The sequence below is a fragment of the Perognathus longimembris genome, chromosome 13, assembly GCF_023159225.1.
Source record: "Perognathus longimembris pacificus isolate PPM17 chromosome 13, ASM2315922v1, whole genome shotgun sequence".
Lineage (NCBI taxonomy): Eukaryota > Metazoa > Chordata > Mammalia > Rodentia > Heteromyidae > Perognathus > Perognathus longimembris.
Genome location: NC_063173.1, coordinates 57,482,830 through 57,496,911, shown reverse-complemented (window position 1 = coordinate 57,496,911; position 14,082 = coordinate 57,482,830). Strand labels below are relative to the sequence as shown.

The 14,082-nt window shown below is 61.0% G+C and overlaps 1 protein-coding gene across 1 annotated transcript; it reads right to left on the bottom strand.

Annotated features, from left to right (window-relative positions):
* Positions 1-1,295: 1,295 nt before the first annotated feature.
* On the bottom strand, positions 1,296-12,461 carry Rps6ka4 (ribosomal protein S6 kinase A4). The gene is given in 19 exon segments (XM_048360267.1): positions 1,296-2,130; positions 2,418-2,502; positions 2,504-2,538; positions 2,541-2,582; positions 2,698-2,857; positions 3,011-3,205; positions 3,307-3,480; positions 3,710-3,803; positions 3,907-4,040; positions 4,164-4,292; positions 7,154-7,318; positions 9,023-9,173; positions 9,292-9,395; positions 9,479-9,559; positions 9,743-9,850; positions 10,888-11,003; positions 11,102-11,320; positions 12,170-12,241; positions 12,329-12,461. Coding segments are annotated over 19 exon segments (2,346 nt in total). The 5' UTR covers positions 12,384-12,461; the 3' UTR covers positions 1,296-1,903.
* Between the last annotated feature and the right edge of the window lie 1,621 nt (positions 12,462-14,082).

The following is a 14,082-nucleotide window of genomic DNA, read 5'->3' as shown; positions in this document are numbered from 1 at the left end:
AGGCAGGAGGCGGAGAGCAGCAGAGAGAGAAGGCCGAGGATCCTCCACACACACCCCCAACATGGAGGTGCCCCCAGAGCAGCCGAGGGCAGTGTCCCCCACACGCCTGCAGGAACTCCAGTGCACCCTCCGGTGGGGGTGGGACAGTGCACCCCACCACCCCCAAGGGTCCCGCCCTGCCCAGGCAGGTAGGGAAGGCTGGACTCCCACAGCCTCTGGGAGCCCTGCCAAGACAGCCGGCAGCCAAGAGATGCGCCATCTCCTTTTAAAGGAGACAGTACTTCTGGGTTCTCCCTCAGAAGGCTACAGGCCATGGAAGAAAGACTGGAACTTTCTGAAGGGCAGTTTAGGAGTACACATCCAAAGCATGGATGCCTATGGCTCATAGCTGTGATCCTAGCTACTCAGGGAGCTGAGAGAGGAAGACTTCGGTTCAAAGCCAACTTAGGCAGAACAAAATGCCAGACAGGGGGTATGGTTCAAGCGGCAGAGAGTCAACTGTGAGCAAAAAAAAAAAGTCGAATGAGAGCAAAAGGCCCTAAGTTCAACTCCCGGTACTGGCACTAACCAAAAAGAAAAAAAAAAAAGTGTATGGATGGGCATGACTTCAGCCCATCAGTCCCACTTTGAAGAAATGTGTTCTAAGGAAATACATAAATATAGCACAGGTAAGCAAAGGTGTAAGGACAGGGTATGCACTATGGCCCTGTTCAAAATTGCAAAAACTGTCCAAGCGAGCAAAAATAGAAACAATCTAAATAAATCACAACATATCCACACAATGGGATATTGTGTGGCTACATATAAAACAATTATAAAATATAGCCGTTGACTGAGGGCATTCACACAGTTGACTTCCGTGTTTTAGACTGGCTATAAGAACCTGCAAGTTAGCCAGGCGCTGGTGGCTCACGCCTGGAATCCTAGCTACTCAGGAGGCTGAGATCTGAGGATCATGATTGCCAGCCTGAGCAAGTAACTTGGAAAGAATCTCCTAGCAAACCAGTTTAGGTGGTAGAGCACGAGCCTTGAGAAAACAACAACAACAAACACTAAGGAACAGTAAGCGTTGCGGGCTGAGTTCAAGCCCCAGCATTCACACCACACACACGCACTGGAGGCATAGCTCAAGTGGTAAACCGCCTAGCCAGCCGAGGCCCTAAGTCCTTCCTGTCCTAGAAAGGTCTGCCTGTTCCTGCCTCTGAGATCCCAGACCCGGGTTGGCCGGTTGGCCGGCGGCCCCATCTGCCCTTCAGCTCCAGACCCCAACACAGGCACGCAGATGCCACACACAACACTGGGTGAACTTTTATTTGAAGTCAAAGGCACAGCCTGGAGGAGCTGAGGCAGGAACCATGGATGCCCCATCCGGACCCCCCAGGACCCCACCCTCGGCCAGGAGCAGCTGTGCCCAAGGGGCGTGGATGGGTGAGAAGAGTGCCACCCCGTTTGGGAGGGCCTCCTCCTTGCTTAGACCTAAGAGGGGAGGAGCAGGTGACATCGTGAGACAAATGGTTCAGGGGACACCCCCCCCCCGGGTCTCACTCCAACACAGGTCTTTGGTGGACATAATTGCACAGTCCATAAAGTGACATCTTGAGGGGTGCCCCCTCCTAGAAACAAGGCTTCAGGAGAGAACGGTGGGCAGGATGGGGAGAGGAGCCCTTCCCCCGGTAGGGCAGACCCTACAGCAGGCCTTTTGCCCAGACAAGGTGGTGTCTTGGAAGAGCTCCCCCTCCTCACCATGTTCCCCCCTTCCCTGCATCGCTAACTACCTGGTAAGACATAAAAAATTCTCTGCTTATAAAAATACTTCTGCTCTGTCAGGAAATGGGGTTGGGAAGAGAAGGGCGATTCCTGGGGATCGGTGCGGGGCCTCCCAGGTCACAGCTCCAGCCAGCGCTCAAGGAAGGGGTTCCTCACAGTGGCAGGGGCTAGGAGGGAGGCAGGGGGCCGTTGGCTCGGCGGGGGGCCCCTTGGCAGTGGCAGGGGCCCGGCCTGAGGCGGCAGGCGCGGGGGAGCCTCGACGGGAGGCAGCGGCACTCCGCAGCTTCTGCTTGCGCCGCTTGGCCAGGGTGCGTTCTCCACGCTCTTCAGGAAGAAGCCCTCCCGCTTGCCCCCGGTTGAAGGGCCTGGTGGGAAGGGAAGGATGAGTTCGTTCCCCGCCCCTGCCGGGCGCCGATCCCACCACGCCCGGACCTCCCGTGGCCCCTCAATCACCAGGGCTTAAGTTTTCCCGGCTCCGACGCTGCCCGCCAAGCCCCGCCCACCGCGGGGGCCACGCCCACCGCGGGCCACGCCCACCACGCGGCCCCCGCCCATCCCGTGCCCCGCTTGTAACCACGCCCGCCCGGCGGCCCCGCCCCCCGCGGGCCCCCGCCCACCCGCGGGAGGCCCCGCCCGTTCTCCGCCCCTCACCATGAAAGTGGCGTTGAGCCCCGAGCGCACGGCGGGCCCCGAGGACTCCAGCACGTCTGGCGTCCGGAGCGGGGGCGAGGAGCGCGGCGCTGCCGTCCTGCAGCCACGAGCTGCCTCGAAGCCCTCGAGCTTCAGCCGCTTGGCGGGGTCCACGGTCAGGAGCCCTGGGGGCGGGGCGGGAAAGCGCTCAGGGGAGGCCGAGGCAGAGCCCCCACGGAGAGCCGTGACCGTGAGAGGGCTCGCCCCGCCCCTTCCAGGCTCCCCGACCTCCGCTCTCACCTCGGACCAGTTCCTTGGCTTCGTCCGACACGCCCTGCCAGGCTTCCCCATCGAGGGAGAAGCGGCCCTCCCGGATCTTGCACATGATCTCAGCGGCCTGGCTCTGCCCGCCCTGGCCCGAGGCCCCCTGGAAGGGGACCTGCCCCGACAGCATCATGTACTAGGATAGGAGGTGGGGAGCGTGAGGCCGGGCGGGCTCCGGGGCTCAGGCTGCGCCCTCAGCCCGCCCACAGAGCCGCTCACCCTCTCCACCTCACGGGGCGCCCCCCCCCTCCGCCCTCCCAGCCAGGCTCCGAGGGGGCGCGGCCCCTACCAGAATGACGCCCAGGCTCCAGAGGTCGCAGGACTCGTCGTAGCCCTGCCGCGCCAGCAGCTCGGGGGCCGCGTACTGCAGCGTGAAGCAGGGGGTCTGCATGGGCCCCGCCGGGCTCTGCGGCCGCAGCCGGGCGAACCCGAAGTCGATGATCTTCACGGGGGCGCCGGGCGTGTCGTCCGCGTACAGGATGTTCTGGGAGGGCGGCAGGCGCGCGGGCCGCGGTCAGAGGCCGGAGCCCCGCGCCGCGCGGGGCGCGCGAGCCCGGCCCCGCGACGCCCAGACCCCGGGCCCACCTCGGGCTTGAGGTCGCGGTGCACCACGCCCGCCTCCTCGTGCATGAAGCTCACGGCCGACACGAGGCTGCGGAGGATCTGGCTGGCCTCGGACTCGCTGAAGTGCCGCTTCTTCCGGATGTGCTCCAGCAGCTCCCCGCCGCGCAGCAGCTCCAGGACCAGGTAGGTGTGCAGCTGCGGGCGGCGGCGGCGGGCCGGGAGGCCGGGTCACCACGCGCCGCCCTCCCGGACCCCGCCCGGGGCCGCCGCGCGGGGCCTCCTCCAGCTCCCCTCCCGCCTCCCGGGGGGCGACCCGAGGCCCCGCCCCCACCGGCCTGGCCCCGCCCATGGCGCCCGAGGCCCCGCCCCGCCGGCCTGGCCCCGCCCCCGCTACTCCCGAGATGGCGGGAGGGGGGCGCCCCACCTGGTCGTGATGCACTTCGTGCAGATTCACCACGTTGGGGTGCGTCTGGCACAGCCGCAGGGCGGCCACCTCGCGCTGCGTGTTCGCCTCCAGCCTGGGGGGGTCGGGAAGCGGGGGCTCGGTGCTGCTCGGCCCCGCCGGTGCCGCCCCCCCCACCCCGGCTCCCGGGCCCCGCACCCCCGCTCCCCGCCCCGCACCTGCGGCTGAGGATCTTCACCGCGAACTCCTGGCCGCTCTGGCGCTGGCGACAGCGGCGACACACGGAGAAGCTGCCCTGGCCCAGCGCGGGCTCCCGCAGATCCAGCTCGTACTGCTGGAAGAAGGGCGAGTCCTGGGGGCGAAGGGGGCGCGGCCGTCCGTCAGAGGCCCCGCCGCCGCCCGGCGCGCACCGCAGGGTCCCCGGGCCCGGACTCCCACCCACAACACCGCCTCCCCGAACCCGGGGCCGGCCCACCTGCATCATGGCGCTCCTGGCCACCGCCGCCCGGCCCGGCCGGTCTCCGGGGCCCGGCGCCTCCAGCGCGTCGGCCATCACCGCGTTGCTGTGGTCGAATAGGATGGATGGCGCCACGAAGGAGTAACCCTGCAGGGGGGAGGGGCGGAGGTGGGGGGGGGTGAGTAGCACGGGAGAGGGGGTGCAAGACCCACACCCGCCGCCAGGGGTGGCAGGGGGAAGACCCCATAGAAAGCCAAGGGCAGTGTTCCCGGGGATCTTCCACGTGTGGGCACGTGTTGTTTTTCCCCACCTCCTGTTAGAATCACTCAGCCGTGTTTGTCCCCCAAGGGTTGGTCTATGACCCCTCCTCTCTCAGGTCAGTGAGCCCCCCAAGGGCCTCGCACAGGGTCATTGCGTTTGGTGGGAAGTGCATGAAAGGACTACACCCACGGCCGACACACTTGGTCTAGGAGAATTCTGCTGGATCTGCCGGGGAGGGGAAAAGCTATTTCTCCTTTTCAAACCAGATCTCATCCTCCCCTCAAGGCAAAGCGGGCAAGGCAGGGCATAGGACACACACCCTCTCTTCTGTCCCCAGCACCAGGAAAAAAAAAAGAAAGAAAACAAAGCTACATTTCAAATACTTTCAAAGAGTCATTCTTACTACATGAATTTGATTTTTGTGCTGGTACTGGAGTTTGGACTCGGCCTGGTGCTGTCCTTTTAGCTTTGGCACTCAAGGCTAGCGCTCTACCACCTGAGCCACAGCTCTGCTTGTTGCTTTTTAAGGTGTTTTAACTGAAGATGAGGGTCTCCTGGGCTCTCCTGCCTGGGCTTGCTCCCAGCCTTGATCCTCAGATCTCAGCCTCCTTGAGTAGCTGAGATTACAGGCGTGAGCCACCAGTGCCTGGCCTATGTGTTGTTTTGTTCCCGATTGGAACTGTAGTCCCCCTGCCCTCTAGGATGAGGACAAGTTTCTGCTTGCGTGGCTCATTGATACGTATGACCCCAAGACCAGTGCCGAGTACCTGTTTTTGGAGGGATTTTTGTTGTTGTTGGTTTTGTTTTGTACTTAGCAGGACTCAGGCTTGAACTCAGGGCTATGCATCCAAGATGAGCTTTTCATGCTCCTGCTGGTGCTTTAGCACCTGAGCCACTCCACCCATCAAGCATTTTACTAGTTAACTGAAAAGAGTCTTGAGGAATTTTCTAACTAGGCTGGTTTCGAACCTTGAGCAATGCCACCAGTTAAGCATTTTAGCGGTTAATTGGAGACAGAGTGTGGAGGGGTTTTCCGCGCGGCCTGGCTTGCAACCTTGGTCCTCCTGAGTGGCTAGGATTATGAGTGTAAGCCATCTGCCCCTGGCTCAGTACACATTTTTGAAACATTACAGGAATGAATGCAATGACTCGCAAAAAAAAAAAAAGTGATTTTCTTCTTAGACTGAGAAGATGCAACAAGGGCCATTTCAGCACAAAGTTGTCCAAATGTTATGTGGTTTTACTGTCGTGTGGGGTTTTGTTGCTGTTGTTGGCTCCTTTGTTTTTGCAGCACTGAGGTTTGAACTCACTTAGGGCCTGGCACTCGAGCCATACATCCCCTCAGCCCCAATACTGATCTGCTCTTATTTTAAAAAGTATGGGCCAGATGCTCATTCTTCTCTTCCTTTGGGAGAGTAAGAGAGAGAGAATAGTCTGGGTGGCAAAAAAATAAATAAAAAGCAACCGTGGGCCATGTCCTTTGAGATCAGACCTCTTCCTCTCTGGGCCTGGGAACCAAGCACACAGTTCCTGCCGTAGGGGGCTTCAGACCTGTCAGGACAGCGGGGTAACTAGTTGTTGGACAGAAGGCATCTTCTGCAGAGGGCTGTGCACGTGGAGAGAGTGGCCCGGGTGAATGGGCAGCGCAGGTGGCTATGGCGGGACGGCACTGAGTGTGCTAAGGCACAGGGCCTGGCCGGACACCTCTGAGACATGGGTGGCGCCCAGTAGAGCATCACAGAGGATGAGAGCGAGCACACGCCCCGAGAGCGCCAGGGGCCTCAAACGCTGGACCAAGGCACGTGGCTTATCCAAGCAGCCTGAGCCGTCTGCCCGCGCTGATACTGGGACTCGAACTCATCAGGGCCTTGGCGTTTTCACTGAACTGTGTTGCTCAGGGCTGGCACTCTCCACTTGAACCACAGATCCACTTCTGGCGTTCTGCGTAGGCTGGGTTTGAGCCACAGTCCTCAGGTCTCAGCCTCCTGAGTAGCTAGGATGACAGGCGTGAGCCACCGGCGCTCAGAGGCCTGAGCTTCTAAGCGGGGGCGTGCTGTGTGCTGCGGCAACAGGCTGCGCAGCTGTATGGGCAATACACGCATCGCGTCTCTCCCTGTGTGCCACTTCATAATTCTAAAACTATTAATAAAAACCTGAAGGGCTGGGAATGTGGCTTAGTGGTAGAGTGCTCGCCTCGTATACATGAAGCCCCGGGTTTGATTCCTCAGCACCACATATACAGAAAACGGCCAGAAGTGGCGCTGTGGCTCAAGTGGCAGAGTGCTAGCCTTGAGCGGGAAGAAGCCAGAGACAGTGCTCAGGCCCTGAGTCCAAGCCCCCGGACTGGCAACAGAAAGAAAACAAACAAAAACAAAGCCAAACAACAAACAAACTAAAAGGAAAAGACAGCACAGTGACTCACAGGTTTCTCTGTAAAGGGATAAAACCACATTCCTAGCCGGACCAGCAAAAACAAACAACAACAACAATAAACGTGAATAATGTTCTGGGTAACAGAAAGCCATATTTTTATAGAACAAGGAGGTGGTGGGGTAGAAGGGAAATGGAACACAAAGTCTGAAGATAACCCATGAGCCATCGGACACAGGCGTTATCATGGTAGTCTACACCTGCAGACCCTACGTGTGGGGGTGTATGGTGTCCTGGCCGAGGCCCCCCCCCATAAGGCAGAGGCCGGCAGCAGGGTCTTCCCTTCTGCCTCTGGGGACCCATGGGTTCCCACTCACCTGGAAGATTCGAGGGTCCCCAGGCAGGGGGCTGCCAGAAGGGGAGTAGACAGGTTCCAGCCGGGTAAACTCTTCCGCAAAGTTGCCCACATCCAACTCCGAGCGGATCTGGGGCTGGAATGGGGCTGGGATCTTCCTGGCAGCCAAGGCAGCCCAATCTAGCCCCTGGGAAGAAGGAAACAGAGGGGAGGGGTCAAAGGGACGGGCAAGACGGGGAGACCCTGCCACTCTCAGGCCCCCTCCCCGGGCAGCTCTCCAGCGAGGCCAGGGCATAGCTGGCATTGGGGGTAGGCAGCGATTCTAGCCTCCCCGGCAACAGTGCAGCCCCCCAACATTGGCACACAGCTCTGGAACCTGTAGCAGGGTGGCTAGGAAAAACAGATCTGTCTCCTTCCAGATAAATTTTGATCTGGAAGGATCCGGGTCTGGAACTGATGGGGACCCTTTTAAGGTCTCATGATAAAGCCCAGTGCAGAACAGTAGAACCAACACACACAGTCTGAGCAGCTAGATGCAGCCTTCCCGGAAGTCGGGATACGTTTCCTCAGACTTTGCACTCACGGTATTGAAAACAAGCCCTTTTGTGTTTCAACTAGTATGGCGGAGTGTTTCACTTGCTTCCCCATTATCCGATCCCCCTGTCCTTCTTAGTCCTGGAGTCACAATTTTATTCTAGGAAAAGACGGAATGAAAAGAGCCCCCCTCCGGTCCATCCTCCGCACCCGGCATGGTACCCAGGGTGGGCTCAAAGGAAGCGCCCTCTACCTGGCTCTGCGCTCCTCCCCCTCCCCCGCCCTCCACAGAGGAGGCGCTTCCAGGCCAAGCTTGTCTGAAAGACTCAGGGCCGGCGCTCAGCACAGGTGACTGCTGCTGGCCACAGTTCCGGCTGCCACAGCAGACTAACAGCAAACCCGAAGCTTGAACAGAACGTGGCCACCGTGTCCCTAGCCCTGAGTTCGAATCCGAGCTCCATCACTGCCTGGTTGGGTGATGTTGGACAAATGGCCCTCCGCTTCTGCATCCATAAAGATGGGGCCAATCGGAGTAGTGCCGAGGATTGTAGGAAACTACGTAAGCGAAGGGCCGACACGCAGTAGGTCTTCACTGGGCGGGGCTGGCCACACCCGCCGAACCCGAGCCACAGGGGCTGGCAAGGGGGCAGAGTGCACCACACTCCAAACCACGCCAGTTCTCAACAAGGGAGCAAAAGCCCACCTGAGTTACAGGCTCAAAGACCGCAGGAGCCAAGCAGGAAGCCTCGGTAGCACGCGTGTGGGCCAGTTGCCCGGCTAGATTGTCACCAGGGCCAGGACTTGTTCCCACTTCCACATCACTTACCTGTGTCGCTCTGTGGGTGAGTGCGTGCACGCCTGTGATGTGGACTCAGGGCCTTGTGTTTGAGCCATGCCTCCGTCCCCCCCCCCACCCGGGGCAGGTCGCCAGCCGTCCTGGGGTTCATCCCGAGTAAAGGACAGTCCAAGCCATCCTCCAGGCCCTCCCAGGTCCCATGGTCCATCCACGACCCTAACTGGAACTCATGTGCCAGCTCTGTTTTTGTTTCGTTTTTTTCTTGCCAGAACCAGGGGTTTGAACTCAGGGCCTCGCATGGCTTGTCTTTGCCGGCTTGGCCGATGTTCATTTCAGTCACTGTGGGGCTGGTTATTTTGGAGATGGAGTCTCTCCGACTTTTCCGTCCAGATCGCTTACCGTGACCCTCCAGCTCTCAACCTCCTGAGTGAGCACCCCGTTTCTAAGCTAGCTCTGATGAGGATGGAGGAGACCGTGTCCCCCACTTCCCCCGGCACCCCCCGGAGCAGCAGCCTGGGCGTATGCGCAGCCAGTGCAGGAGTCTCGGGGTGGAGGCCTCACCTGGAAGAAGGGGTGGCTCTTGACTTCCTGTGCCCCCTGGGGACCGGCGCCCAGCCTCTTCTGAGGATCCTTACACAGCAGCCTCTTCAGCAGGTCCTGCGCCACGGGCCCAATCCGAGGGGGGAAGGGAGGGGAGCACTTCAGGATCCGTCTGGGAGGATGGGTGGGGTGTCAGGGGCAGCAAGCCCCCCCCCACCGCCCACCGCCCACCGCCCAGCTCAGACAGGCCCTGCAGCCCTTCCCCACCCTCCACGACCAGCCCCCCTCACCGGGACACCTCGGCCTGCGTGTTCCTCTCCCCCTCCAGTGTGAAGGGCGAGGCGCCCGTCAGCAGCTCGAAGAGCAGGATGCCCAGGCTCCACCAGTCTACAGCCTGCAGGGTGGGGCCGGGGTGAGGGCCGAGGGCCTCCCCACCTTCCACCCCCACCCCCCGCCCCCGCCTACTCGCCAACCCACCTTGCCATGCCCGGCCTTGCTACGGATGATTTCGGGGGCCATGTACTCGATGGTGCCGCAGAAGGAGAAAGTCCGTTCTTTCTGGGAGGACAAGAGGATAGCCAGGCCTCTCCTGTACCCCACCAGCCCCCCAATGCTGACAGCAGAACCAGCGACAATCGAGGATCCAGTGGCAGGAACTTTGAGATCTCTCATCTCTGAACCCCCACAATGCAGGCAAAAAAAGCAGAAGACACGGGGAGGCGGAAGGGGAGCCTCGCTCACCTCCTCGGTCAGGAACTCCTTGCTCAGGCCGAAGTCCGTGAGCACGATGTGGCCCTCGGCGTCCAGAAGCACGTTCTCCAGCTTCAGGTCTCGATAGATGATGCCCAGCTGGCAGGGGCGAGAGCGACGCTGGGCTTCCCGCCTTCAAGCCCTCCCCAGCCCCGGGGCCCCATCCGGGACAAGGAGACCGCCGTGTGACAAAGCTTCAGCTGGGGTGCGTGAGTGGTCCCGGAAGCGCTGGGCCCATACACAAGCAAGGCCACCGCAGATACACAGCAAGAAGGAGGCCCCGGGAGAAGGAACAGGCCAAAAGGGACTTGCAGACAGAAGCGCCTGTTCAAAGGGCCCCATTTCAGCCAAGCACAGGGGGCTCACGCCCCTAATCCTAGCGACTCAGGAGGCTGAGATCTGAGGATCGCAGTTCAAAGCCAGCCCAACGAGAAAAATCCATGAGACTTTTTTTTTGTCAGTTATAGGCTTGAACTCAAGACCTAGGCGCTGTCTGTCATCTTTTTTTCTTTTTTTCCCATTCAAGGCTAGCACTCTACCACTTAGAGCCACAGCACCACATCTGGTTTTCTAGTGGTTTATTTGAGATAAAAGTCTCACCGACATTCCTGCCTGGGCTGACATTAATCCTCGACCCTCGGACCTCAGGCTCCTGAGTAGCTAGGATTACAGGAATGAGCCACGGGAGCTTGGCCCAAGAGACTTATCTCCACTTAACCGCCAAAAAAGCCTGAAGTGGAACTGAAGCTCAGGCCTCGAGGCGCGCGCGCACACACACACATACACACACACACACACACACACACACACATACACACACACACACACACACACACGCCTCATTTCAAGGAGGCCTTGGCAGCCAAAGCCTGAGGTCTCCGTTTGAGGAAGTTCTGGTTAGGTATCCCCAAGTTCCTGCCAGAGGAAAGCCCCTTGCAGGAGGCGCCAAAGGAGGAGAGCTTCCAGGCAGCCCTGAGGCTTCTTCCCAGGGGGCCTGCACAAGCAGCTCATCTTCACCCAGGCTACCACAGGGCACTTCCAGGAAGCCTAGAGACAGACTGGCAGCTGCCATGTTTGCAGATCCCTCATCAGCCCCAGACCTCACAGCAACCACCAGGAACCACATCCTCACCCACCTTGTGCAGGTGCTCCAGGGCCAGGACGATCTCACCCCCATACACCTGCACCTCGGCCTCCTTAAAGTACTGGCGCTGGTAGAGGTGGGTGAACATCTCGCCGCCACTCACATAGTCTGGAGGTACAACGGCAGTTGGCATCTGCTCCCTTGGGTGGCCTCCCCTGTCCCTGTGTGCCTCCCTCCGCCCAGGTCGGGAAGTGGCACCTCCTCACCCAGGATGAGGTGCAGCTTGGCATCCGTCTGGAAGGCGTAGTGTAAGGTGACCAGGAAGGGCGCCTGGCGTACCAGCTCCAGCACAGAGCGCTCGGTGCGCGTGTGCTCCTGCGTCTTGGCGCGCTGTACCAGGGCTGCCTTGCGCAGCACCTTCATGGCATACAGCTTCCCCGCGTCGTGCCCACCCGCCTTCCGCACCAGGAACACCTTCCCGTAGGCTGTGGGAGCATGGTGGGGGGGGGGCTGTGAGTGGGAGGGCGGTGCAGAGACTGCTGGGGGTGGAGTATGCAAATTGGGGGTAACAGGTAGGTACGCAAGATGTTGGCAGAGCCTTCTTTGGAAAAGGTGTGCCCACCCCCGGAGGGTGCGCGGTTAAAGCCAGGGAAGTGATGGGCACGGCAGCTCGGGGAGTTTGCAATTCCTGGGAGGCGTGGGGGGGGGGGCGGGGGAGAACATGTGCCAACCTGCCAGAGATCAGAGGGATGGGAAGCGCTGCAAACGCAAGGCAGAGAGGCCAGGTGCGGCTACAGGCCGAGGAGGGCCGTGCAGACTGGGGCCTGGGAGTTTGTAAGATGTAGTAGGGCGCAGAGCGTGGGAACCGCAGGGGGCTTTTGGGACGGGGCGGGGCTATGCAAATTATGGGGATGGGGCGGGGCTATGCAAATCGAAGGGGGCTCGGGGAGGGGCTATGCGAATCGCAGGGGGCTTGGGTGTGGGGAGGGGCTATGCAAATCGCAGGGGGCTCGGAGAGGGGCTATGCAAATCGCAGGGGGCTCGGGGAGGGGCTATGCAAATCGCAGGGGGGCTTGGGGACCGGGAGGGACCGTGCAAATCACGCAGAAAGCTGGCAAATCGAGGCCAGGGCAAGCACGTACAGGACCCGGCAGGGCGGAACGATGTCCAGGCAGAGCGTCCTGGAAGAGGGCATGGAACCCCCGGCACTGGAGGGCGGGGTGCCGGGAAAGGTGGGGGGAGGCCTCCTCAGTGGCCCTGGCCCAGGCCCAGACGAGAAGAGGCCCAGAGCACTGCGCCCGGGGGGCACCCGCCCGGCGGTTGGGGGTCCTCACCTCCCGTGCCCAGCACCTTGAGCAGCTCGAAGTTCTCCACGCTCACCTTCTCCTCGTGCCCAGTCAGATTGGCTGCGGGCACAGGGGGTGGGTGAGCCCGGCCGGCCCCCGACCCCCTCCCCGGCTCCCGGGCCAGCCCTCGCCCGACCCCGCACCGACCGTCAGTGATCCGCAGCTCCACGGCGCGGCCCTCGTCCTCATCCTCGTCCCCCATGGCAGGCGGGTGGCCGGGGGCCGCGCGCGGCTGGGCTCCGGGCGGCGCCGGTTACATGGCGGCTCCGGCCGGGGCGGGTGCTTCCTGGTGCCGCCCCTGGGGCCGAGCGGGCGCCGGCGCCGCCTCCCGGCTCCCCGCCCCGCGGCCTGAGTCAGGCGGCAGGAACGTGACCGCGCCGGGCCGGCTCGGGGCTGCAACCCGGGGGACCCCACTCAACCTTCCTGGGGATCTGGGAACGCTGGCGGCGCCCCCGAACCTGGTGTCAGCCCTGGATGCCAGCCGCAGCTGGGGTGGGGAGGGCAGGGGGGAGGGGGCCCACCGGTGCCCACCGGGCACAGAGCCCTCCCCCTCCTTCCTCACCTCTGTGTCCCCATTCCCCCCCCCCGCCCGCCCCCTGACCTCAGGCCCAGGGTTGCCCACACACTGTGGCCCGGCGCTCCTGACCCATCAGTGTCTGGTGTCTGGTGCTGGACCACAGGGACCACAGGGAGGGGACCTGACACCGAGGAGGAGCGCCCATGGCGAGGTGCAGCCGCTCTCCCGGCCGCTCAGCCCCTCTGGAGGTGGAGATGGGGGGGGGGGGCGGTTCATTTCAAGGCCAGCACAGGTCAAAAGCTATCAATACTCCACACCTCAATACACAAGCCTGGCGTGCTGATTCACACAGCCAGCAAGTACAGCCACCAGGACCAAGGTCTGACAGGGCCAGGCAAAAGCACAAGACCGGCTCAAAAAATAACTCAAGTGAAAAGGACTGGGGGCATGGCTCAAAAGGTTGAGCACCTGCCTAGTGACCCTGAGCTCAAATCCCAGGATGATTTTTTTTTTAATCTTGTGTGTGTATAAGTACTGGGGCTTGAACTCAGGGCCTGGACGCTGTCCCTCGGTGTTTTCACTCAAGGCTAGCAGTCTAAACTTGAGCTACTGCTCCACTTCTGACTTTTTCTGGTGGTTAATCGGAGATGAGAGTCTCACAAACTTTCCTGCCCTGGCTGGCTTTGAATGCGGATGCTCACATCTCAGCCTGGGATTGCAGCCAGGAGCCACCAGGGCCTAGCAATTGATTTTTTTTTTTTTAATAAATAGTCCTCTGGAGAGGTCCCTTCTTTTTGTTTTGTTTTGTTTTTTTGGCCAGTCCTGGGCCTTGGACTCAGGGCTTGAGCACTGTCCCTGGCTTCCTTTTGCTCAAGGCTAACACTCTGCCACTTGAGCCACAGCGCCAGTTCTGGCTGTTTTCTGTATATGTGGTTCTGGGGAATCGAACCCAGGGCCTCATGTATACGAGGCAAGCTCTCTTGCCACTAGGCCATATCCCCAGCCCGAGAGGTCCCTTCTTATCAGGCCTAGAGACCCTGGGTGGCTCATCCCAGAGAGGGTCGGGCAGCCGACACGGAGGCCCATAGCAAAGTCTCCTCAGTTCTTCCCCTGGCTGGAGGCCAAGGGGCCACCGGACTCCACTAACCTATGAACATCTTGCTGAGGAAAAGGGAGCGGGGCTGCAGAAAGTCCCGCTGGGGAGGCAGGTTGCCCTGGGAGAGAGGACTACTCACCTCTAGACTCAGCTGCCTCATCCAAGCCCCAGGCAGCCCCACCCTCCCCTGGGCAGCCCCAGGTACCCTGACTCATATCCTGCCGCCCAGCCCAATTGTCCCCCTTCCCAGGCGTCACCCTCTAGAGGCTCGGGTCAGAGATCTGGGGT